We start from the raw sequence: 27,609 nt of genomic DNA, 5'->3' as shown, positions 1-27,609 counted from the left end.
GAAATTGAATCAGTTATCAAAAATCTCCCAACAAGTAAGAGTCCAGGATGAGATGGCTTCCCAGGGGAGTTCTACCAGACGTTTAAAGCAGAGATAATACCTATCCTTCTCAAGCTATTCTAAGAAATAGAAAGGGAAGGAAAACTTCCAGACTCATTCTATGAAGCCAGTATTACTTTGATTCCTAAACCAGACAGAGACCCAGTAAAAAAAGAGAACTACAGGCCAATATCCCTGATGAATATGGATGCAAAAATTCTCAATAAGATACTAGCAAATCAAATTCAACAGCATATAAAAAGAATTATTCACCATGATCGAGTGGGATTCATTCCTGGGATGCAGGGCTGGTTCAACACTTGCAAATCAATCAACGTGATACATCACATTAATAAAAGAAAAGATAACAACCATATGATCCTGTCAATCGATGCAGAAAAGGCATTTGACAAAATTCAGCACCCTTTCTTAATAAAAACCCTTCAGAAAGTCGGGATAGAAGGAACATACTTAAACATCATAAAAGCCATTTATGAAAAGCCCACAGCTAACATCATCCTCAATGGGGAAAAACTGAGAGCTTTTTCCCTGAGATCAGGAACACGACAGGGATGCCCACTCTCACCGCTGTTGTTTAACATAGTGTTGGAAGTTCTAGCATCAGCAATCAGACAACAAAAGGAAATCAAAGGCATCAAAATTGGCAAAGATGAAGTCAAGCTTTCACTTTTTGCAGATGACATGATACTATACATGGAAAATCTGACAGACTCCACCAAAAGTCTGCTAGAACTGATACATGAATTCAGCAAAGTTGCAGGATACAAAATCAATGTACAGAAATCAGTTGCATTCTTATACACTAATAATGAAGCAACAGAAAGACAAATAAAGAAACTGGTCTTATTTACAACTGCACCAAGGACCATAAAATACCTAGGAATAAACCTAACCAAAGATGTAAAAGTTCTGTATGCTGAAAACTATAGAAAGCTTATGAAGGACATTGAAGAAGATACAAAGAAATGGAAAAACATTCCATGCTCATGGATTGGAAGAATAAATATTGTTAAAATGTCAATACTACCCAAAGCTATCTACACATTCAATGCAATCCCAATCAAAATTGCACCAGCATTCTTCTCGAAACTAGAACAAGCAATCCTAAAATTCATATGGAACCACAAAAGGCCCCGAATAGCCGAAGTAATTTTGAAGAAGACCAAAGCAGGAGGCATCACAATCCCAGACTTTAGCCTCTACTGCAAAGCTTTCATCATCAAGACAGCATGGTATTGGCACAAAAACAGACATATAGACCAATGGAATAGAATAGAAACCCCAGAACTAGACCCACAAATGTATGGCCAACTCATCTTTGACAAAGCAGGAAAGAACATCCAATGGAAAAAAGACAGTCTCTTTAACAAATGGTGCTGGGAGAACTGGACAGCAACATGCAGAAGGTTGAAACTAGACCACTTTCTCACACCATTCACAAAAATAAACTCAAAATGGATAAAGGACCTGAATGTGAGACAGGAAACCATCAAAACCCTAGAGGAGAAAGCAGGAAAAGACCTCTCTGACCTCAGCCGTAGCAATTTCTTACTTGACACATCCCCAAAGGCAAGGGAATTAAAAGCAAAAATGAATTACTGGGACCTTATGAAGATAAAAAGCTTCTTCACAGCAAAGGAAACAACCAACAAAACTAAAAGGCAACCAGCGGAATGGGAAAAGATATTTGCAAATGACATATCGGACAAAGGGCTAGTATCCAAAATCTATAAAGAGCTCACCAAACTCCACACCCAAAAAACAAATAACCCAGTGAAGAAATGGGCAGAAAACATGAATAGACACTTCTCTAAAGAAGACATCCCGATGGCCAACAGGCACATGAAAAGATGCTCAACGTCGCTCCTTATCAGGGAAATACAAATCAAAACCACACTCAGATATCACCTCACACCAGTCAGGTGGCCAAAATGAACAAATCAGGAGACTATAGATGCTGGAGAGGATGTGGAGAAACGGGAACCCTCTTGCACTGTTGGTGGGAATGCAAACTGGTGCAGCCACTCTGGAAAACAGTGTGGAGGTTCCTCAGAAAATTAAAAATAGACCTACCCTATGACCCAGCAATAGCACTGCTAGGAATTTACCCAAGGGATACAGAAGTACTGATGCATAGGGGCACTTATACTCCAATGTTTATAGCAGCACTCTCAACAATAGCCAAATTATGGAAAGAGCCTAAATGTCCATCAATCGATGAATGGATAAAGAAATTGTGGTTTATATACACAATGGAGTACTATGTGGCAATGAGAAAGAATGAAATATGGCCCTTTGTAGCAACATGGATGGAACTGGAGAGTGTGATGCTAAGTGAAATAGCCATACAGAGAAAGACAGATACCATATGTTTTCACTCTTATGTGGATCCTGAGAAAGTTAACAGAAACCCATGGGGGAGGGGAAGGAAAAAAAAAAAAAGAGGTTAGAGTGAGAGAGAGCCAAAGCATAAGAGACTCTTAAAAACTGAGAACAAACTGAGGGTTGATGGGGGGTGGGAGGGAGGGGAAGGTGGGTGATGGGTATTGAGGAGCGCACCTTTTGGGATGAGCACTGGGTGTTGTATGGAAACCAATTTGACAATAAATTTCATACATTGAAAAAAAATAGAAAAAAAAAAGAAAAAGAAATACTTTTGGGTGATCAGCCATGGTTTCTCAAAATTCTCCAAAAATTATGTTTCTTTCTGTACTTCTCACAAATCAAGAAAACAGTAATTTGTAGTTTTTAAAACTAAGAACGCCATTCTGGCCAGGGGAGACGATGTATTTGCCCAGCAGAGAACACTGCTTTAACGAACATACAAGTTATTTTATTAGCAATTACTCAATTATTCAATAAACAAGAGCATTTGTCCTAATGGTCAGAAAGAGACTTCTATATTTACTTGAAACTAAGAGTGTCTGCATCCTTCCATCTAAAACAGTAACTCAGACCTGAAACATTAAAAAGACTGTGTGTTGACAAGTTTTGCTTGAACTTAAATAGCTAATGGGGCTGATACAGTAAGTGCATGTACCAGCAAGAGAAATTACAAAATTTAACCAGCATATAGCTTACACTCAAAAAATATAAGTATATGCTGCTGAATTAACTTTCCAGGTGTCCTTTATACAGACAGTGTGGGGTGGAAATAGCTCTAAAGTGGCCCTGCTTAAAGGAAGCATAATGTGAGCCTCTTGTGTAATTTTAAATTTTCTAGTAGCTGCATTTTAAAAAGTAAACAGTGACAGGTGAAATTATTTTTAGTTACGTATTTAACCCAATATTTAAAATGTTATTCAAGGGGTGCCTGGGTGGCTCAGTCGGTTGAGTGGCCGACTTCGGCTCAGGTCATGATCTCGCGGTCCGTGAGTTTGAGCCCCGCATCGGGCTCTGTGCTGACAGCTCAGAGCCTCGAGCCTGTTTTGGATTCTGTGTCTCCCTCTCTCTGACCCTCCCCCGTTCATGCTCTGTCTCTCTCTGTCTCAAAAATAAATAAATGTTAAAAAAAATTTTTTTTAAATAACATAAAATAAAAAAATAAAATGTTATTCAACATAGAATCGATATATAAAATGTTACCAATTTTACATTACTTTCCTACCAAGTCTCGACAATCCAGAGTGTGTTTCACGCTTAGAGCCCACCTCAATCTGGACCAGCCACGTGCGGGTATGACACTGAACGGAACAGTTCTGGAGAGGGACAGAGATGGAAATCCAATCCCAGTGTTGGCGCTTTTTAACTGAATGGCTTTAGTTTCATCATCTGAAAGATAGAGATAATAAGAGCTACCCTGCAAAGCTGCTGCTGTGAGAAACAGCTATTTTGTGCCTTGCACACAGTAGGCTCCTGACAATTGAATGCCATTATTATATCAATTACTTAAATGACTGAATAGTTCAGTAATAGAAGCACTGAATTATTAATATCATACAAGGCCTTTTTGCAGAGCAAAAATAACCACACCACCTACACAAACAGACAAAAAATTTTAAAAAGTAGCTCTAGGATCAATAGTTCTCAAATTTTACAAGGAAGGTGAACTACTGGGTCCAAGCATAGCTCGACTTTTTTGGTTCAGCTTCAGATATAATTGAAGAACCATAAACTTCACATATTCGATCAATTTGAACACACATAAACACCTGGAAACCATCACCAAGATCAAAATCACGAACACACCCATCATTCCCAAAAGTTTCCTCGTGCTCCTCTGGAATCACTCCCTCCCAACGTCCTGCCCCATGCCATGTGTGACCTGCTGTTTCCATAGATTAATATGGATTTTATATAATGGAATCACATAGTATGCACACATTTTTGGTCTGGCTTCTCTCATGTAGCATGATTTTGAAAGATTCATCCACATTATTGGATATATATATATATATATATACACACACACACATACACACACACATATATATATATATACACACACATATACATATACATACACACACACACACACACACACACACACACCAAGAGTTCATCCTTTTTATTGCTAGGTAATATTTCATTGTATGGATATCCCATAATTTGTTTACCCATTCAACACTTCTGATGGACCCTAGGGTTATTTCCAGAATTGCCTCAACATTTGATGAAAACGGATTAACCATATATGTTTGGGTTTATTTCTAAACTTACTTTTCTGTTCTACTAATCTGTTTTTCTTATACCAAATGCCAGTTTTGATCACTGTAGGTTTACAGGTAGTCTTGAAATCAGGTAGGGTAGGTCTTTCAACTTTGTTCTTTTCTTTCAAAACCATTTTGCTATCATAGGTAACTTGCACTTCCACAGAAATTTTAGAATCAGCCTGCAATTTCTATCCAAAATAAAACTACAGGAAGTTTATTGGTATGTTGAATCTACAAATCAATTTGGAAAAAATGCCACATTAGCAACAGTCTTCCAATCCATGAACACAGTCTATCTTTCCATTGACTTACATCTTCTTTAATTAATCTCAGCAATGTTTTACAGTTTTTAGGGCTTAAGTCTTACAAGCCCTTTGTTATTCCTGAATATTTTATGTTTTTTTGGTACTATGGCAAATTGAATTATTTTTACAATTTCATGTGACAAGGGTTTGTTGCTGATATATAAAAATACAATTGATTTGTATTTCTATTAACCTAATATCCTGAGACCCTGCTAAGTTCATTTATTAGTTCTAGTAATTGTTTTGTAGAGTCCTGGGATTTTCTAAGTAAACAATCATGTCATCTGCAAATATGGTTAGTTTTATTTCTTCTTTTCTGATTGTTATGCTTTTTCTTGCTTTTCATTATGACCAGAATCTCCAATCTGCTGTTACATAGGAATGGTGAAAACAGGCAACTTTTCCTTGTTCCTGATCTCAGGCGGAAAATTTAGTCTTCCATGTTCCTGTAGTTTTAGACTTTTGATATTACCGTCAAATTCTTCTTAAGGAAAGAAACCAACTTAAATTTCCACAAAGGGTGTGAGAGTCTGGTCACTGAGACTGCACTCCTTGGTGATAAGGCAGAGCCTTTCAAAGATTAAAAGGGAGACTGCCCAGAACAACACTGTGTTTCCATTTATCCAGAAATTCTGAGTAACTGCTCTCCTCCCTGTTCCTCTAACACCCTGGATAATCCCTGTCATCTTACTCTTAACAGAGCCCTTTCACACGACTTACTCTGGTGGATGTTGTTGGTGTCCCTGCCAGGCCCCTTCACGGGCTGGTGCATCCATCCTTCGGCTGCGGGGAGGGCTGGCCGCGAATGGCTCACAGCTGCCCTTCCCCCGATCCCTGAAGGACTAAACCAAAGCCCGGGCTGGGGGCACAGCCAATGACCGAATGACACGAGAGTGCAAAAGGCCGGCCCCCAGACCATGTGGTATAGGACTCCTCTTCTATGAAGCATCCAGAACAGGCACATGTATGGCAACAGAAAGTAGTCTTGTAGGGCAGGGACGGAGGAATGGCTAGTGACGGCTGAAAGGATGCGGGGTTTCTTTACAGGGCCATGCAAATGTTCTAAAGCTGACTGTGATGGCCAGTGCAAAGCTCTGTGAATGAACTCAAGACTGCTGAAGTGTACGCTTTAAATAAGTGAACTGTGTGGTATGTTAATGGTAGGTTGTGTCAATAAAGCTGTTACGGTGCAGTGGGGGAGGGGAAAAGAGGGAATAATGACCACAATAGTATTTTTTTTTTTTTGCAGACCTACTACGGGCCAGGCATTGTAAACAAGTCTCATCGTGTATATTATTTGTAATGTTTCCACATCCCTAAAATGGACTACTGTACATGGGGATAGGGCATCATGGCCCCCTGCCTCAAGGTGGGTCCACCTCTGTGGGGTGACTCTTGCTCTGGAGCTCTGGCTGGATCAGGCTGAAATCCTGAGCACGTATCTTTGCTTAGCTTTGTCGCCAGCCCTGTCCTGTGTCGTCACTTCCCTCCTCAGGGAGCCTCCCTCATATGTCTGACGAATCCGTGTCTCAGGCTCTGCTTCCACGGACACTAACCCAGAGAGGTCAGCTGCACCTCCTGACGCCTCTAGTACTCTCTCCGGGAGTCCTAGGGCCGCCCAAGGGCTCCCGCCACCCCCCCACACACACACACCGAATTCTCCCACAGCCCCACCCACTTTAAAAATAACAAAGACTGGGGTGCCTGGGTGGCTCAGTTCGGTTAAGCGTCTGACTCTTGGCTTCCGGCTCGGGTCATGATCTCATGGTGTGCGGGTTTGAGCCCCGCAGAGGCTCCATACTGATCATGTGGAGCCTGCTTGGGATTCTCTCTCTCCTCTCTCTCTCTCTCTCTCTCTCCCTCTCAAAATAAATAAATACACAAACTTTTAAAAAAATAAAATTAAAGTAACGACTTTCTTTTTTTTTTTTTTAATTTTTTTTTCAACGTTTTTTATTTATTTTTGGGACAGAGAGAGACAGAGCATGAACGGGGGAGGGGCAGAGAGAGAGGGAGATACAGAATCGGAAACAGGCTCCAGGCTCTGAGCCATCAGCCCAGAGCCTGATGCGGGGCCTGAACTCACGGACCGTGAGATCGTGACCTGGCTGAAGTCGGACGCTTAACTGACTGCGCCACCCAGGCGCCCCTAAAATAACGACTTTCTATTAAGAGCCTCAGCCTGCTCAGTTCAGTGGTTTTTAAACTTCCTTTCCACTCTTTATCTGGACTGTGCTCCCTGCCTTAGGAGAGCAGCTGAATGAGCTATGGCATACACACAGCGCGGCTGGAAGGAAGAATCAGGAAGATCCCCACGAGCTGATACGGATGACAGCCAAGAAAAATTATGTGAAGGAAGTGCAAAAAGCGTATACAGTAGGCTTTCGTCTGTGTCAGACGGGATAAAGGAACAAACACACGTGATGCATGCAGCTTACCCTCAAACACATCAGAAAAAAAAGATACATATTTGCCACACCTCTCACAAATAATAAACAAAAGAAAGCAACTGGGGTAAAATGCCAGATAAATCTGGGTGAAAGGAATACAGGTTTTCCTTTCACTTGCAACTCTTCTATAAGCCTTAAAATATTTCCGAATAAAAAGTCCGAAGAAAAAAAAGCAAGGCATGTTTCCTAAAAATACAATCAAATATTGTAAAAATACAAGCATGAAAAAAAAAAAAAGGAGGGTCAGGAAAATGTCAACTTTCTCTTCCCATTTGAGTTTAGTGTGTACTATCCGGATAATGTGAATGTCTATACTAATAACACAGGTACTAGATACGGGTCTATGGCAATGCATATACACACAAATCCCGATTTCACAAAAATGAGATACTCTATGGGTTTGCAACTTGCTTTTATGCGCTCAACACTGTATCTCTTAATTGTTTCACTCGGCACACACAGCTTGACCCTCCATAAAAGCCTGAAAGCTGTATTTCCAAGATGTAAACATCCAGGCTGTCAGCTGATCGTTGTGTATTTTAAAGCGGGAGGTCGGGCAGGTTCAGCGCCCTTCGGCCCTGCAGGTACTCGGAGGAACTGAGAGTTAGCACAGCTTCTCAGAGAGCCCCGGGAGGACCTGGGAGCACACTGCTCCTGGGAGGAAGGAGTCTCATCGCCCAGCCACTGCGGCGGGTCTCGGGGGAGAGCCCACCTGGCCCCGTGTGCCGCAGGATCACCGGCACAGGGACAGACCCCCAGGCGTATGGAGCACCAAAGCCAAGCGGTGCTGCCCGGGATGAGAGGTGCACCGTCTCCTACAGGAGCTGGGACCCAGCCTGCGGACAGACGGGGGTGAACGGCCACAGCCGGCGGGTGACGACTCCATTCGTGCCTCCCCCTCTCCTGGGGGCACTAGGTAACTCGCCGACATCTGGTTCGCTCAGGCGTTTGCCCAGATGTCTGCTCCACGTGACGTGAAACATGTGGCTCGGCTGACGGACCTGCAGCCTCCTCTCCCCAAAGAGGACTGAGTGGGAACGAAGGGCCAGTTGTTGAAATGACCTTCACTCAAGGCCAACTCATCCCTGCCCTATAACCACAAGAGGTTTTTTTCTTTCTTTTGGAAAAAATGTACTCCCATAAAAAAAAAACAAAAAACAAAAGTACACTTTCCTTGCCTTGCCTCAGTAATGATCAACAGAAATGACAGTGTTCCCCGCCCAAGGCTTTTCTTCACTGAAACTACAGGAAGGTGAGAGAAGTGGCCCGAGGACACCGAGGGCTGTGCATCTTCGGCAGAACCAGGCTGGCAGTGGATCCAAGAGCCCCGCAGAAGAGCAGCTGGGGAGAGAGCCGCTGGTCATCACGCAGACACCCAGAGGGGCCCGGTTCCCGTCTGTGACATGACGTTTCCGCTTCCACCGCCGCACCCGACCTGCCCACCCTTACGCAAGGACACGAGCCTTCCCGGCCTTTGGGGCACCTGAGCTACCACGACCCAGGCCGGAGAGCAGCCCGCGGTCTGCAGGTGCCCGGCGGCCCCCACATCCAAAGCCCAGGGAGGAGGGTCGCGGTGTAGCCCCACCTCCCGCCGTGAACTCGAGGATTCACGATACACCTCCAAAATTCAGGCTCACCTCCCGTTTACCCACATGGGAGGCTGTGCTCAGCTTTTCCATTTAATTTTTCCCCTTCCCGACGACGCGGCAATTCAAAACCTGCGTGGGATTCTCAAGAGGAGGGCTGCGTTTTATTAAGACTAATATTTGGTTGCCAAAAAAAAGCAGTGGCAGCTGGGGGTAGGGGCCAGGGGGATGTGGGCTTGAACCTCAGACTGCTATCACCAGGCTGTGTGAGCGGAGCCTGCCCACCGACCTCTCTGAGCCTCCCGTTTTGTCACTCGGAAGGCATAACCAGTATCGACCACCCCCAGGGCCACTTGGAAGATCGAGAGAGACTCACAGCCGTGTCCAAGGCTGCATGGCAGGAAGCTGCATGTGACGGACTCGGGCAGCGCTCAATAATTATACCTTCCTCTCATCCTTCTCGAAACATCTGATCAGAAGATCTTTTTTTTTTCCATTTGCACAAATTACATCTTTTTTCGCTATTCATAATTTCCTCTTTATTTTTAAAAGAAGATGGTGGGCTGGTGAGATGGGAGTGTGGGGCACACATTAAGGTTTCAATCCAGAATGGACAATTTTCTAGATTTCCATTACCCGGCTTCCATGCCCTATCTTAAACACAGCTGTCAGGACAAGAGGCTCATTAAAAAGATTGTTTTGACTGATGGCATGTTCATGTATCAAACTGGAAATCCATCCAAAAATACTCGGGGGAGGTAGACAGAGGTGGCAGCCAGCCGTGGAATGGAGAGGCTCTGCAGGGTGTCGAGCATGAAACTTGCTGGGGAAAAGGTGCTCCAGCCTGGACTCGAGACCGGGAGGTCTCGGAGGGGAGCGGCGGCCACTGAGATGGGAGGGGGCCTCAGGAAAGTCAGCTTCTGGGTCAATGACCAGAGAAAGAAAGGTGGCCATCAGGCAGATCGGCACGGCATGTGCCAGAAGAGTGAGCTTTTCCATGAGCCCTTTACCTGGTGGTCTTCCCCGGGGAACTGGCCACGCCCTTCTCTTCCCTCGGGACGACCACTGCCTCCATGTGACCTCAGCCACCTGACCCCGCTGCTGACGACTCCAAGCCATTTCCCAGCCCAGACAGTTGTTGGACCGAGTCGAGGCTCCCTCTTCCCAAGGTCCCTGCAAGCAAAGGGCAAACTTGACTCACGCAATGCTTTCGCCCCCAACACCTGCTCCTCCTCTTGTGACCTTCCCCGGGCCGGCATGCAGTCACCTGCCCCATGGACACAGGCCATGTGTCCCACTGCTTTTGTGCTAGAGTCCGCTCACAGCGCTTTCGGCTCTGCACCCCCAGGACGGTCTCTGTGGCTGCTGGTTCCCCTTGTCTTCCTGCCTTCCTGGCCGCCCCCCTCTCTGTCCCCAGATGTGTCAGGACGACAACGGCTTGAAGAAGTAAAAGGTACATTTGGACTTACGATGTATTTATCCGTCTCACATAAAGAAAGGAGGCGGGTGGTCAGGGTGCATACAGTTTCGCTCAAGGATTTCACCAAATATGTTTTTGTGTTTGTGTTTGCAGGTTCCTTCTGTTTTTCTGCTCTGCCATTCTCAGCTTATGGCTTTGTCCTCAAGACAGCATGATGGCTGCAGGGCTTCCAGACCCTGTGTCCACATTCCAGGCAGGAAGAAGAGAGAAGGGCCAGCCAAAAGCTGTCCAGGAAGCCCCAGGGGCTAGATTCCAGGACAGAGACAAGCAGTCACACTAGGTGTCGAGGGGTCTGGCAAGGCGCATTTTCAGCCTGTCCCGCTGGCATCCTGAACAAATCCAGGTTGGGAAAGAAAAAAGTGCATCGTGGACACACCGAGCAAGGCTGTTCTTTCTAAAATGCAAAACCGGACTGACACAAAACCTTTCCGTGCTTCTTTAACACCTGACGGTCCGGATCTCGCTCCTGTTATACACCACCAAACATCTCGAGTCCTGCTCTACTCACCAGTGGTTTCAAGGCCAGCGTCCACACGCACCAGGCTGTTGTGGGGCTCTGGGCTCAGCTCACGCTCTGTCCTGTGGTTTGAATGCCCCCTTCCTGCCCACATCTGCCTGGTGAGCTCTCACCCTTCAAGCCCCTGCCTGCTCAGCTCCTTGAGGAAAGAAAGCATCCTGGCCCAGCTGAAACAAGCTGATTCTCCTTCCTCCTGATTCTTACACATTCCTCTACTTGCATCCTGTGGGTTCTTGCTTCCCACCTTGGTATCCCCTACTGGTCTGTGAGGACAGAGGGCAAATCTATTTAACTGGATACCCATCCTCAGAAGGAAGAGAATAGAACTACTGCTCTATAAATGACTGTTGGACAGATGGACGGTGAATGAGTATATGAAACTTGAGGCAACTCATAAGCTGTGTGTTAGGAGGTGTCCTGGAGGAGAAATTCCAAACTCCCCATTTTGTCAGTATTACCTACAGAGAAGTAGAGTTCCGGCATTTTCCGATCTTACAAAAGAATTACTGTGTTCCTCGTCAAAGAAGGCCTGATTATTACTAACAAGAGGGTGGAAGACAGAGACAGAGAAATTAGCATGGATTCGGAATCATGTCTTGTCACTTAAATGCCACATGACAAGCTACTTTACCTCCCTGAATGTCCATTTCCTCCATTTTCAAAAAGGGATGCCAACAGATCCCTCATGGAGTTGCTGTGAGTTTCAGAGATGATGGGTTTAATCCTCAGCAAGGGTTCACTGCACGCTGGAAACACAACGCTTTTCGGCACTGTCCCTGAAATAAGGTGTGAACGTGGGTCCTTTCTTCCTTGCCACAGGAGGCGCGGCTGGCCACCTTTTAATACCATGCCCCTCCCTTTTTCTCTTTGGTGGAAAAAAATCCTGATTTTGTTCCGGGAAACATCCTCCTCCAGGAGCTCATGGGCTTCCTCCCAGAGCCAAGGTCACGGCCGCGGTGGTAAATGTCCTCCTACAGCCACTAAGTGATGAGCTTGGAATTGGTCTGTGGCCCAGGTCTGGGTATGAAGCTGTGGGAAGAGATCTGCCGGGGTCCTGGGAAAGGTTCTGCTTCTTCTCAGAAGCCCCCTCCCACTTCTGAATGTCAAGTCCAGAACTATGGCAGCCATCTGAGAAAGTTCAATCGGAGGAAAAGGCTGCGTGGAGTGGTGGGTGGGGGGCAGCAAGCAGAATCAAAGCAAGATCCTGGTCCCCGAGTTGGCCTGGCTGAGAGCCTGAACCATGCCCAGCCTTCTATTGACATGAGATAAGAAACTTCCTTACTCTCTGCACTGGGCGAGTTGGGACTTTCCCATAACAGCCAAAAGGAACTAACACTACCCTATACGTTTTAGGACAGTAACTCTCCTTTTGGGGTGACCAATAATCCACTTTCAAACACTATATAAACTAGCCTTTGGAAACTCTTACAAAATAATAGACTTCACTTGTTCTCCAACAGGTCCCAGGATGGTTCCTTGATAGGGTGGGACTCCATTAGAGCACTATTTTGTCAGTGACCTTCCTGACATCCTTTCTCCGGCTCGCGAAATTGCTTTCTCAAGCATCATGCATTCAGTAGGACCGACGCGTGGACCCAAGGCAGCGCAGTGGCACAGAGGAGGGGGAAGGTGGCTCAGTAACCTCAGGCCACGTCTGTATGACAACTCAGAGGCAATTTGGAAGTGAGAAACAGATAACACACATCAGAGGCAGAGTGTGTCAATAAAAGACTCAAAACATGGTCAGTCAAAAACAAAGAAAGGAAATCTTTTCCTCCCTCAGATTTTAAGCTTTTCACATTTAAGATTAAATGTGGAAAGTGCTAAGTGGCATAATTTTTTGAAACAAACTGATGGCTCTGCAACTATTATCCTTATTAATGTAAGAGTCAATGGTGACTGATCTTAAGTACCTGGACCAGGGGTTGTGAAACTACAGCTCAGGGACTGTTTTCTTATAAGGTGTGGGAATCAAGAATGCTCTTAGCCTTTTAAATGCCTATAGGTAGGTTTATTTAACCATCTATGTAATACTCTTAATTTTGCCTGTTGGCCCGCAAAGCCTAAAATATGTACTATCTGGCCATTTACAGAAACAGTCTGCTAACCCCGATCTAGATACCACTACAGGGAATCTTTTAATTCTTTTTTCGTTTTTGGAAAAACTGAGAAAATTCAGATGAGTACAAAAAATAATGCAACCTTTATATTCCCACCACCCACGGATAACAAATATTAACATCTTGTAACATCCACTTGCACAGTTTTCAAGAATGAAAAAATTATAATTATATAATCTTCATACAATTATAGCCCAAGTCCCCTTTGATGGCCACAAGCTACACCAGAGGCACCTGCCTTTACCTTTAAGGAATGGGTATGTTTGGCCAGAGAGTCAGTGACTTTGACAAGGTTAAAACACCTTTTTTTAAACCTTGATCACAATGCTTCTAGGTAGATGGATCAAACACACAAAAAGCAGTCTTTGTCATGACACATGAGCTTGGCATACAGTAGGCAACCTCCAAAATCTTCTGAACTGAATGGATGTTCCCATCAAAGCAAACGTTTGATGGAGCGATTTCATGAAGACACAGCCATGAAGTAAAGGTTGTTAGGAATGAAAAGAAGAACGAAAGAGGGAAGAAATGTCCCTGATGTGGAGGCTATCCAAGGCAATAGGGGTGACACAATTCTCACAGTGTTATGGGAAATCATGCCCCTATCCAATAATAGCAGGCAAAGTATTTACACAGCTTCAAATGCAGTTTATGGAGAGAGGAATTTAAATATTAGAAACAAACGCCCAATGCGTCATGAAGTCCCCTCTAAGATGTCTACACTGACTGTAATCCTCTGCTTCCTTCCCTTTTCCCCTTAGACTGAGCTTTCCAATCCCTATGCCACTACAGGGAATCTTGTAATTCTTTTTTCATTTTTTGGAAAAACTTAGAAGATTCAGATGAGTACAAAAAATAATGTAACATTTATATTACCACCACCCACAGATAACAAATATTAACATCTTGTAATGTCTGCTTTCACAGTTTTTAAGAACGAACAAATTACAATTATATAATTACAGGGAGATCATGACCTAAGCCGAAACCAAGAATGGGACACTTAACCGACTGAGCTGCCCAGGAGCCCCAAGAAAGAATTTCTTAATAACAAGAAAATGCTAATGAATAGACTGTTTATGAACCAAGCCCCTACGAAAACAAAACAAACAATGCCCAAGCTGTGCACCCTGGCAGAGGCACCTCTGTGTTGAATCACAAATCATACTAAAGACAGGGGACTTCATAAAGCCAATGAAAGTGACACGGGGAACTGCCAGAATCGGGAGAGGGGAAGTCATCAACACGTAAGGCTGTGGCAGAAGAAACATACACACATGTACACACGGGAGTTCCTGAGAAGGGCAATAATCAGATTACTGAGGATTCAGAATCAGACCCTTAGGAAAACTGATGAAACCTGTAATTATTTTTCTCTCATGCAAAAAGGACCCTCTGCTGTCAAAAGCAGGATGCTGTCGAACAATTATTTCAGTCTATTCAGACCAAGGAAACCAAGTCTACACTTGATTCATTCCTTATGCATTCCAAGAGTTGGTGCACGTTTGCAACAACAAACAACAGTTTAGCAAACACAAGCTAAAGTAAAATGGATTGCCATGATTTGTCTCTTTTTGCAAAATAATGTCTCAAATCAACCTTTATTTCATCACAATTTTCTAAGACCTACATTCCCCACATTTTTAACAATTTTTTAAGTCTGCTTACTTATTTTGAGAGAGAATACATATGCGCACGAAGTAGGGAAGGGCAGAGGGAGAGAGAGAGAGACAGAGAACCCCAAGCAGATTCTACACTCAGTGTGGAGCCCAACTCGGGGCTCCATCTCACAACCATGAGATCATGACCTGAGCTAAAACCAAGTCAGATGCCTAACTGACTGAGCCACCCAGGCACCTACCGTCCCCATTTTTTTTTTTTTTAAATTTTTTTTTTTCAACGTTTATTTATTTTTGGGACAGAGAGAGACAGAGCATGAACAGGGGAGGGGCAGAGAGAGAGGGAGACACAGAATCAGAAACAGGCTCCAGGCTCTGAGCCATCAGCCCAGAGCCCGACGCGGGGCTCGAACTCACGGACCGCGAGATCGTGACCTGGCTGAAGTCGGACGCTTAACCGACTGCGCCACCCAGGCGCCCCGCGTCCCCATTTTTTAAGTGAGCTTTTTCTGGTAGCCATGATCCTCAGCTAAGGGCCTCCCTGGACTTGTATCCCAAGGGAGCCAGCCAGGGTACAGGGGTGGCACGGACCCCTCCCTGTTTTGTCTGCAGAAGGCATAATTCACATGCTCAAGGTCAAAGGACGAGCTGAGAAGCTCACTCTGGAAGAACGACCGCTGCTTGCCGAGGCCGGAGGGGCACCTCACACCCGGGATGGACTCCCCGGAACCTCGCTCCACGGACCCCTCAGACGGTGCAGCTCCAAGCCTCCCTGTTGAGGCGGACCAGCTCCTTCCTGGGTTAGCCCCCGCAGAAGGGCAGGTGCAGAGTGGAAGTGGGGGTGAGCAGGTGGGCAGGCCCCAGCACAAGCTGGCCTGGCGCCTTGCTTTCTTGCCGTCAACACCTGTGCCCGATGCGCACTCTGCTCGTTACGCCGACAGCAGCATGGCTAAGAGGTCAGAGCGCTGGGGCAGGTGCCCAGCTCGGCCACTTCCCAGCTGTGTCTCTCTCTTTTCTTGTCTATAAAACCAGAGCAGCGGGACCTGTACTGTTGACATGCACTCATAGAACTGTGCTGTAATATTTAGTGAGTGGTAATTACTATGACACGAATGTAATGTTAATTGTGCTGTAAATAGCTTATGAAATAAAACTAGTACTAAGAAGGTTGGTTACCCTGCGGTTTCTAGCACCCACTGGTGGCACATCAGGGGCTGTCGCGGGGACATGGGACTCCAGTGTGGTGGGCAGAGGAGTAGCACGGTGCCTAACATGGTTAGAAAGTCTGGGGTCCCGACTCTGGCAATACTCCAGCAAGCCAGCAGTGGGCAGGGGTGCGACCTTGTGGAAAGGAGAAGATACATTCCCTACGCTTCCCTTTACCGAACGTGAAGTCACTCACAGTATCCTCAGGGTAATGATGTTAACGGCAGTAAGACGGGTAACACCAACGGCACTTTTGTGACTGAGCACCCGCCGGGAGCCAGACACTGTGTCAGGGAACTGGATTATCTTATCTGATGCCCACAAAAACCTGACATAGTACTACCTGCTTCACAGCTCTGTGACCGGGACAGGTGATTCCACCTCCTGGACTCAAGTCTGCCCGTCAGTGGCAGAGACAGAACACGGACACCTTGCGGGGCTGTTGTGCGGGCTGTGGTGACAATGAGCATGGCCACTGACGATACCATCAGTGTAAAACTGAACGTGACCCAGGGTGCCTGGGTGGCTCAGTCGGTTAAACGTCCGACTTCGGCTCAGGTCACGATCTCACCGTTCGTGGGTTCAAGCCCTGCACTGGGCTCTGTGCTGACAGCTCCAAGCCTGGAACCTGCTTCCGATTTTGTGTCTCCCTGTCTGTCTGCCCTTCCCCTGCTCATGCTCTCTCTCAAAAATAAAATAAAGATTAAAAAAAAGAAAAAAGATGGAACATGACCCATGGCTCTCAGGAAGCTTGTTCATCCTCTCCCTTTCTCAGCAGAAAAGCTGCTCTACTAGGTGTCTTCACTGGCATCTGGGAGGGAGCGAGACTCCAGCCCCCCAAGAGAGACACAAGCACAAGCCGCAAGGCCGCACCCAGGCAGGGTGACCCAGCAGGAGGTTTGTAGCTAAGGTAGCATCGCACCTGCCCTGGACATGTCCCCTGGGCAACGTTACTGCAGGGAGCTCCTTTCCGAGGCTCCCAGTGCGGCACAGGGTAGTGCTCTGTGTAAGACAAACACCAGAGAGAAGGGCCTCTCCTTCCTCTCATGTGTCTGTAATTTAAATTTAAAGATGACTCAGAAGCCAGACAGCCTCTGTGTGTGCTCAGCTCGCCCACCTGTACTAAGGACAGGTCACAGGGTCCTCGGCGTTGTTATCCAAAGGGGTGCCATTCTTTCACCTCTAAATCAATCACCAACATGCAAATGTTTTTGTTAAGCAAAATGAGAACACAAAAACAAAAACAGAAAAACAGGGGCGCCTGGGTGGCGCAGTCGGTTAAGCGTCCGACTTCAGCCAGGTCACGATCTTGCGGTCCGTGAGTTCTAGCCCCGCGTCGGGCTCTGGGCTGAGGGCTCAGAGCCTGGAGCCTGCTTCTGATTCTGTGTCTCCCTCTCTCTCTGCCCCTCCCCCGTTCATGCTCTGTCTCTCTCTGTCCCAAAAATAAATAAAAAACGTTGAAAAAAAATTTAAAAAAACACAGAAAAACAAAAACAAAGCAATCTCTAGCTTATTTTAAATAACAGTATTCTAAATGTTCACTTATATTGTTGGCCACGGTGGGGACAAATACCTCTTAAAGGAAAGTGAGTCCAGTACCTAAAAAGTACCTTCCCAGAACCAGTATGGGAAGTCAGAGTGTTTAGCTAAACTAGGGATATTTCAGTTTCACAAAGGAATCCCACTGCTCGTGTGAAAATGACATTAATTGCTATTTTTTTTTAAATGACCTAAAAAGAGAAGAGACAGTGTTTTGATTTCATAAACTTAAACAGTCGCTGCTGCTTCCCATGCACTTGTGCCTCGTTTCTGAAAGACCACGATGGATGGGGTTCTTCGATAGGATTTTATCATTTTTAGCTTGAGAGGGACCCACCATGCCGCAGAAGGAACCGCGGTCTGTCATGTTCATTACCCTCCACGGTGCCTAGCCCCGGGCCCCTGCTACTTGTTGAATGAGTAAATGTTGACTTAGCCCTGGAAACCAGCACACAGTTACACATGCCAGATTCTCAATTTATAAATATTTACAGCCAGGACTTGATTTCGACTTTAATTAGCCCAACTGTTAAGGATACCTCCACAGTGAGAAACGAAACCCATCCTGTGGCACCAGATGCAGCTTCGGCAGTTGGGCTCTTATCTAGGTTTAGCGTGAACGACGTGCAGACATCCAGTGACTAAAGCATGATGGTTTAGGGTGCACTGATCAAAACAGAAAACAGATCCAACCTGGGAAAATGAATTCAAGACCAAATATAACTTAAAGAGGGTAAAATTCCTCAAGCTGCTAGGCCCCCAGAAACTCTGGATTCTACCGATGCTGAAAAAAGGATAGGTGATACGTTCTCACTTGAGAGCTGGTGAAACTTTTTAAAAAATGTTCATTCGGGGCACCTGGGTGGCTCAGTTGGTTGAGCGTCCGACTTCGGCTCAGGTCATGATCTCACTGTCCGTGAGTTCGAGCCCCGCGTCGGGCTCTGTGCTGACAGCTCAGAGCCTGGAGCCTGCTTCCGATTCTGTGTCTCCCTCTCTCTGACCCTCCCCTGTTCATGCTCTGTTTCTCTCCATCTCAAAAATAAATAAACATTAAAAAAAAATTAAAAAAAAAAATGTTCATTCATTTTTGAGAGAGAGAGAAAGTGCCAGTGGGGGGAGGGGCAAAGAGCGAGATAGACAGAATTTGAAGCAGGCTCCAGGCCCTGAACCGTCGGCACGGACGTGGGGCTCAAACTCACCAACCGTGAGATCATGACCTGAGCCAAAGTCGTACACCTAAACTTAAACCAACTGAGACACCCAGGTACCCCAAGAGTTGGTTAAGAAAACAACCACTAGGATCGTTTTTTAAAATACATTTTATTTATTTTTTTTATTTTGTAAATGTTTATTTTTGAGAGAGAAAGAGAGAGGGAGGGAAGGAGACAGAATACAAAGCAGCTACCAGCACAGAGCCGGACGCGGGCTCAAACTCACGAACCGTGAAACCATGACCTGAGCCGAAGCTGGACGCTCAAACGATTGAGCCACCCAGGCGCCCCTTAAAATGCATTTTAAACAAAGGGCATTGTGAGATGGCTGCCATTGTCTTGTGGACACATTTGCTAGATTCAGAAAAACCTGCCTATGACATCGTGTGTTCACAGGTGTCTCTAGCAACGCATCAACTGGTTTAGAAAAAGTAACGGGGAGTCAAATTCTATCACTAAATTCCAAAGGAATTTTTCCATCTAGTTGAGGGCTTCCCTGCCTCTGATAAAAGCAAACATAGCAAGTATTCCTTAGCCGCACTGAAAAATCTCACACTCCTTGAGACACGGTCCATCTTCCCGCACATCCTAGGAGCTAAGAAACTTTCTGTCTAGCTTCACTTCCCGTAGTTTGTATTAGAAGAAGAGTTGCTAATTGCTTTCTTTCGCCACTTACAAAGTCACGTTGGCACATGCCTCTCCTCGAGGGGAGATTCTCGCACACGCCCTCTCGAGGAGACCCTGCCCCTCCCGCCGGCATCCCAGGGCGAGAGGCACCGCCTATGGATAAAGCCAGACCCTGCGTCAAGCAAATTTGCCGGCTGTGGGCTCGCGGTGGGGTCCAGGGTCATCTCATGACACACAGCCCTTCGTGGAGCACATACTGTGTCCCCGCGTCACTTCAATCTGGTGCTCCCACCAACCCTATGAGGCTGGGACCAGAGCCCCCATTTGACAAGTGAGAAAACTAAGGCAGAAGGATGTTGGGCAGCTCATGTGAGGCCATGCAGCTGGGGAGTGCCACCAAAGGATCTGAATCCGGGTCTGTTTGAAACCCAAGCTTGTCTGCCGCCCTGTGCTGTGATATGGCCCCATCGCTCCCGCTGGTGCGCACCTGCTCTCCCTACACCACCTCCACGAGTTCGGCCCTACCCGCATGCTACTGGTGCTACTACTGATGATTTTTAACTTGAAGAGCTACTTATGTATTTTTTCAAACACATGTTAAAATAAACACCCAAGCGTTGGACTTAAGTGCCCCCACGTCACTTCCCACAGGGACCTCCAACAGGGCATGCCTCACCTGGGTGTGTCCTCCATGGAGGAACCTGAGGCTCGCTCTGGGCGGACCCTTCAGCAGGTCAGGCAGCTGCCGCGGTGGGGTCACCAGAAGCATGCTGGAATTAGACGCACGCACGGTGTGGACACGGTCTGAGGGCAGGGCAGGAAGATTTCTCTGAGCCAACGGCGGGGAAAAGTACGACCCGCCAGCTCACACCTGGCTTTTGTAAGTAGAGTTGTGCTGGAAAACGGCCACGCTCATTTGCTTATGTATGTCTGTTACTGCTTCCAGGCTACAAAGGCAGAGCTCTGCGGTTGCCACGGAGACCACAGCCCAAAGTGTTTACTGTGTGCCCCTTGGCAGAAAAAGTTCACCAAGACCCCGCTTTACGTGATACATTTCCCATCCAAAGCTCAGTTCGCCAACACTGATCCACAGGTAGTATCCACATTATCTATGATTCTGCTGATAAGTATGTGAATCAAATCTAATTCCATTCCACTTAGCCAATATTTGTTTATTGACAGGGCAACCACATGACAGTTTTGGCCTGACAGGCTGGGCTTACAGAGGTGAATAAAGCTGGGATTCCATTTTTGGAGGAATCAGGACATAAACAAATAATCTCAATACAACTCAGAAGGACATCAGAGTAGAATCAGACGTTTTATTTTTCCTACAAAGTGGACCCTGGAAACCCGACCATTTTGTTCTTTCAAACTTTGAAATTTTCAAATGATAATTATGGGCTAAGATCTCTTTCTCTCTCCAGTTTTTTTTTTTAAAGGAATAAATACTGGAGATGAAACTATTTCTGTGAAATTACTCATTAACTTTTGCAGGAAAGATCAACTTACTGGAATGTTTCGTAATTGCCAAATTCGCTCTGGGCTCCCTACTACACAGTTCTCATCTCTATGTTGAGAATGGAAAAAAAAAAAAAAAAGGTATCGAGACATCAAGGGAGACGAGGTCAGTTAAAAGAGCCAGACTTTTGTTTTTTAAGATTGAGTTCTTAAATTGGAATCCGTATTAACTAGGTCACAAATTAACCTTTTGCTGAAAAAGGCATGAGGGACAGAGACAGTGGCTGCGTTCAACCACGATTTCATTATCTACTATCTGTCTTTGCAACTCAACCAGGTATCAGGTGAATTAAGGGGAAAACCAATTTCTACATCCCGTGGATGTGAGGAAATTGATTATCCTCAGGCAGTACAAAGGAAGACCGAAAATAACGGGTGCAGCTCCCCATCTGTGCGTCTGTCCTGCCCTGATAACTGTTTATTTGCACTGGCTGTTGACGATGCTTTTGTACCACACAAAGAAGGTTTTTCACTGAGCTTCAAAAGGAGAAACAGAATGCATCCGTTTCTAGGGAAACCTGAGCGGGGAGGCTCGCAGGCTTGGATTCATAGAACGCATCCCAACACACACGGTGGCCCATTGTATAGTAACACCCCTCCTCCTCATTTACCTCATCCCGTTTGAAAAATTAATGCAACAATGAGAGATGATTGTTGATGTTCGTTATTAAATCATTTATTCATCCCACACAATGATTCAGAATTATTCATTAAGCTTGCTGGGAGGAAGCTGGGTTTTACCTCCATGGTGGTTTGAGGAGGGATGTGCTCTTTAAAAGGATATTTTATAACAACACAATTATCATAATTAAAAGCTACCCTGATATTCTGATGAGCTTTTGACATATTTTTGAGTACCGGCATTTTAACTCAGGGAGATAAAGGAGACTGGAATAGCACGAGGGAATAATATTGCTGTGGGGGAAAAGCTGGAGGCAGCATTAAACAGCAGCATCACCCCCAATTTGATCACGGTCTTGAAGTTAATGAATCTTATGAAATGTCACTTGAACTCTGGCTTTCCCAAAGGAGTCCAAGAATTACACTGCTGTCAGCTGAGCGATCTCTGGGATCGTGAGTCATGGGTGCACACATTCCCTAGGAAAGCCAACCTACTCATGCTTTCACCCTAAGCAGATCCCTCAGCCCGCCACCGAGCTGGGTCTACATCCGGCCTGGATCTCTTCTTGACATTGCCCTTGGTTTGCTGTGTGTGTGGAAGGCTACAAAGGAAAGGGCCAGGCTTGGTAAGCCACTAAAACTGACAGGTGACAGCAGGAAGGACACCTGTCTCTCTGCTTTTCCCTGGTTAAGCAGGCTTAGGTGAAGTTCCTAACGCCAGTGGCCAACAGGACTCCATCTCATACGTGAAGGTGCCTGGTGTGAACAGTGGGGGGCCACGTGGGAAGAGAGAAATTGGCTGCTCTATGAACCTGGAAAGCCAGCATCAAGGGAGGACTTCACGCAGAAACGAAAGGCTTGGACATATGCTTGATCCTTGGAACGCACCTTGAAAAGCTCTATGCCCAGGAGCTCCACGACAGCACGGCCCTGGTCTCTGTGGCCAGCATACAGTGGGTGCTAACCAAATAAATGGGCTGTGTCAGTCCCTCGTTCACTCTACAAACACGGATGAGGCACTGACTAGGAACTGACCTGAGCCAGGCGTCCTGAATGCAGAGATGAGCACAAGAGCACCCCCACACTCAAGGAGCCGAGTCTAGCAGGTGACTGAGATAAGTCAACACAAACGAGTCTGCTGAGATCAAGGAGAGCTGAGGAAGAACCCAGGGCAGGGCTGGGGGCACCTCACGCAGAAGGTGCTGAAGGGGAGTAGCTGGCCAGGTGAAACGGGAGAGTCAGAGACAACGGGGAAGAGTGGGGAGCTGGCTTTGCCCCGGAGCTGAGGGGGGCCAGAAGGGTGGAGGGCTGGAGAGCTGCCACTATGGCCCAGATGGTGGCCTCAAAGGGTGGACAGTCTAGAGAAATGTTAAGGCACTGGAAATACCGGAGTCTTCTGGGCCACGCGGCCCTACTGGAGATGGACCCGGCAGTGTTCCAGAGCCTGACGCCATTAAGGCTGGAGTAAGACTAGTTCCTCTGCTCAGTCTCACGCTTAGCAAGCGAGCTCCTGACTGGAACGTGGCTTCCCACGTCGTTCTGCCCACGGGAAGAGACTGTGCCATCGGGGCGGAGGGGAGGGTTTCAGCCGGGCCTTGCATCAATCGATGGGCATTCTGGTGGTAGACCCCAACCCCTGTGAGCCGGGGCAAGTGGAGCCCACCTCTAAGACCCGGACCAGCTGGGGGTGTGCTGAAAGCTTGTGGGGCCGCAGGCCCGAGGGGGCGGTGGCTGGCGCATCCCAAGTACCCTGCCACCTTCCAGGGCTCCTAGTGGGTGGGCAGGAGGCCTCCCCGGAGGCTGCCTGGTTAGAGCCGTGGGCTCTCTCTTTATAAATGCCTACAGGTCTCAACATCGGGGGGGTGCCGGTGGGCCACACGTGCACACGCTGCTCAAGAACGTGGTTGACAGGGAACAAAGAGCGGCCACGGGGATGGCATTTACATCATTTAACATGTGATATGAAAGGAATCACTTCTCTGGCATTAAATGTTCTCTCTGACATTATTCTCTGTTACAAAATAGTCTCCACGGTGGTGCTGATGCCATCTTGACACTTCATTTCCTTGTCATCAAAATGGTTTTCTGCACCAACTCAAGCATGGCATGAAATTTCAAAGGCCTCAATAGAAGTTTTCCAACTTCATCTCCATGGAACAGTTGGATAATGTCTCCAATTATGCGAGCCTTTTGTGAAATGTCTCAAAAATACAGAAGGGCCTATTGTACATTTAACAAGTAAATGCGAACACATTTAAATGCTCGAAGATGAAAAGAAGAGTGTAAGAAATTTTGTTTTTTTAAATGAACGTTTGCTATGGGGTCAGGCCGCCACCTCCCTCTCCCTACCTCCTAACAAACAAGTGATGTATTCAAATTTTAGAAGCATTTGACAAAGTACACTCTGGAAAGATCTGAAAGGAGGCATTAAAACCAAAACAAGAGACCCAACAGTTGTCAAAACCGGAATCCTGCCAAGTCACTGGTCATGCAGGGAATCGGCTTGGGACGACCCATTTCACAGGACAGAAACACTACAGGTGCTGCAGGGAGGAGAGAAGGAAGTGTGCGGACCAGTAGGCCGTCTGAGGGCTTCACGGTGTGTGTGTGCGTGTGTGTGTGCACACGCATGTGTTAAATACATGATTCGCCAAACATTTATAGCAGGTTAAATCTGACTAAATACATTCCTGTCTCCTCAATCTGGGGGAGAGTTTAGTCCCTGTTCTAGGAAAAGTGATGAGGCTCCAGGACACCCACGTCCCAGGACTCCCCGGGGTTACATCCAACACCGGTAAAGCCTGGCTCTTGAAGATCACCTGCCGTTGGGCAAGTTCGTGCTTCACAGAGATATGAGAAAAGATGACGCTGGCATCATCCCTTCTCCCTGGGTCAGTACAGCCACACTCAGACCCTGTCCAACCCCAATAACCCCACACCTGCAGGACCCCCAACCTCAGCTGCCAACAGCTGCCACAACCTCACTACTTGGCAGGCCAGGGGCAACTGGAATGCTTTACAGGCCCCTTCTCCTTTAATCCTCACACCCACCCTATGAGAGACCTCCTTCTGCTACTCCCACTTGACAGATGAGGACACCAAGGCTGGAAGGCCAGGCAGCTTGTCCAAGGCCATAAGTCCAGTGAGTGGTGGAGCTGGGGTCAGAACCCAGTTCTGTCCAAAGCCCCATCCTCTCTCTGCTTTGCCAGGCTGCGGGGGGGTGGGGGTGGGGTGAGGTGGAAGAAGGATCTGGAAGCCTCCTCTCTAGATGGCCCTCCCCACCAGCCCCCGGGGTCCAGGGCGCTACCTGCTCGGACGAGCTTGTCAGCCACCTCCCTGCGCACAGACTTGGTGAGGTTGAAGTAGTCGTCGTCCTCGTCGATGCTCTGGAGGAAGAGTGGGATGTGCTGGAAGACGATGGCGTGCTGGCACTCGCGCTGGCCCGCGACGCTCAGCTGCTGGTCCAGCCACTGGTCCTGCGCCTGCTTCAAGGCGGGGCACCGGGAGGCATCGTACCAGAACTGGGAGTTGAGCACGAGGCACAGGACACCCCCGACCCAGAAGCTGAAGTAGTCGTCCCCCCAGGTCCGCTGGAACTCTGCCACGGTCTCGGGCGTGGGGGCGTTGCCCAAGTCGTGGTTGCCACTGACGAGCACCAGCGGGATGTCGCTGTCCAGGCGGGCCAGCACCCGCTGCAAGTCCGCGGTCTGCTCCTTCCGCCAGGGCGTCCCTGCAAGAGTGAGGGTCACGTCTGAAACGGCCGTGGCGGTTCATGCATTTACTGACACAAGAGAGTACGATCTAGAAATACACGCAACCAGGTGCGTGAAACCGCAAATGGTATGTTAGAAGCAAATCAACAAGTGAGGCGGGACCTCTGGCCCGCTTCCCTCAGGGCGCTGCGGAAATTCAGAGTCTAAGCGGCCGTCTGCCCCAATGTTGCTGACTGGGAGATGATACAGAGTTATTCTAATATTAAATATTAGTAAGGCTTAATTTCTCTTATTTAGATGAAAAACAGTTGTGGCTTTTCTGTCCTCTCTCAATGGATCATCACGTGTGCCCCTACTGTGTGTGCACACGCTTTGAAAACTAGTCCCAAACCAACTGCTACTTAAAGTTATTCTTACCGTACGCGTGGCCTTGCAGACTGTGTGAGCACTTGTACCGGAAAAATTCTTACAGATCAAATGGCCTGTGCATTTGGCCAAACCCCCCTCCCCCATGCCCCATACAGGGGAAGAGGTACTTTATATCCTACTAATAGTGTGAATAAGGGCACGGGCTCAATGTCTTTTTAAAAAGTTTTTGACGTTCGTTTATTTTTGAGAGAGAGACAGAGTGCGTGCAGGGGCGGGGCAGAGAGAAAAGGGAGACACAGAATCCGAAGCAGGCTCCACACTGTGAGCTGTCAGTACAGAGCTGGATGTGGGGCTTGAACTCACAAACTGTGAGATAGGACCTGAGCCGAAGTTGAACGCTTAGCCAACTGAGCCACCTGGGCACCCCTCGATGTCTTAAATATTAAGTGTGTTTCACTCCGTCCTACCCCAGGCACCCAGGATTCAGTATGGAGATGATGATTTGGACAGAGAGCTGTCAAGTAAGTGGGAACCCTCCTTCACATTCCTGGTTTTCCCACTTCCTGTCATAATTATTAATACTTTAATGAACAGGATTTGAAATGACCAATGCCATTCTGGATCTGGTTTTGGTTGTTTTTGTTAGGTTTGGTTTCCTGAGCCCCTCTGTGCTAATTCATTCAACAAATATTTATTGAGTACTATGTGTAAGGCACCGATTTCATTACCGGGGCAGGCCGTGAGCCAAAGAGACACGAATCTTTCCCTCCCAACAGGGGAGTCAGACAAGCGATCCAGCAGATGATAGGCGCACACCATCCGTATCACATGTTGTGAAGCGTTACTGAGAAAGGCAAAGCGGGTGAACGACAGAATTCCTGCACCATGTTCGTCCTGAGGAACACACTCCAATACTATGCGTAAGGAAAACAATGAGAGAAAACAGCGGCCAGCTTCCCCAGGGATGGCGAAAATGCACCTGAAAAACCTTGCCATGAGCAGACAAAAACTATACCCGACATTCTGTGTCCGTGATGAATTTAAAAGCAGGCAAAAGAATCTCTACAAAGTGACTGCAGCTAAGAAGGAGGACCAAAGGCAGAGAGGAATTCAGGCTAGAGGGCCATAAAATAGGCAGGCGTGACGCAGGAATGGGAAGAAACAGACTCGGGAGAGAAATAGAGGCAAGAGAGAAAAACGTTTCAGAAGTTCCAACTACAAGAAATTAGCAGTACCAAGATTTCCTTTACAGCCGAATAGATGCCAGTTTTTCTCAGTCTCCCGTGTGAGCTTGGAAAGAATGTGCATTCTCTAACTGTGGAATATGGAGCTCCGCGCATTGCCACCAAACGTGGTCAAGGTGTGATTCGAATCTCCGGTGCCATTCATGACTCCTTGCTTTTGGCCTGCTGATCCGTGTCACTTTCAGAGACTTGGTTAAGTCTCCACTGTAACTGTCACCTGTTCCGTTTCTCCTTGTGACTGTGCCAAGTTTGGTGTGCATTTAATTTTAGCGATGTTGTTGGGATGGGTAAGAGTTCAGAATTTCCCTATCTCACTGAAATAGCTTTATAATTCATTCTAATAAAATAAATAAAAAGTAAATAAAGAGGCAGATCTACAATGACGCAACAGGAAGATCATTAATATATTAAGTTAAAAAGGTAAACACATGGAGGAAAAAGTCACATGTCAATTTTTAAAAGGTTAACACATATTCACATATGGTGGACGAAACTTCTCCAAAGACGTAAAGAAAACTATTAACTCTAGTTAAATCTGGGAAACAGAAGTAGTGAGGGAGGGAGACTTCCACATTCAGTTTAAAATCCTTTATACTACATTTTAAAAGTTCCTTCCTTCCTTCCTTCCTTCCTTCCTTCCTTCCTTCCTTCCTTCCTTCCTTCCTTTTTTCCAAGCTTACATATACTAGTTTCCATTTTTATTTAAAGAAAGAAAAGTGTTTTTTGTTTTTTTTTTTAAAGGTGATTTTAGTTCCAGGATCCTAAGGTT

General features: G+C 46.7%; 1 protein-coding gene across 3 annotated transcripts in view; it reads right to left on the bottom strand.

The window, feature by feature from the left end:
* CPPED1 (calcineurin like phosphoesterase domain containing 1) overlaps positions 1-27,609 on the bottom strand; it is a 111,166-nt gene that overhangs the window by 17,183 nt on the left and 66,374 nt on the right. For 2 of the 3 annotated variants that reach the window (XM_043560508.1, XM_043560509.1), the window contains exon 3: positions 24,822-25,244. The exons of the other annotated variant lie outside the window; for it this stretch is intronic. In XM_043560508.1, the coding sequence (XP_043416443.1) occupies positions 24,822-25,244 (423 nt within the window). The remainder of the gene's footprint in view (positions 1-24,821; positions 25,245-27,609) is intronic. 3 annotated transcript variants of the gene reach the window in all.

Source organism: Prionailurus bengalensis, chromosome E3 (assembly GCF_016509475.1).
Source record: "Prionailurus bengalensis isolate Pbe53 chromosome E3, Fcat_Pben_1.1_paternal_pri, whole genome shotgun sequence".
Classification (NCBI taxonomy): Eukaryota; Metazoa; Chordata; class Mammalia; order Carnivora; family Felidae; genus Prionailurus; species Prionailurus bengalensis.
The sequence above is the reverse complement of the archived record's forward strand: the minus strand, read 5'-3'. Positions and strand labels throughout refer to the sequence as shown.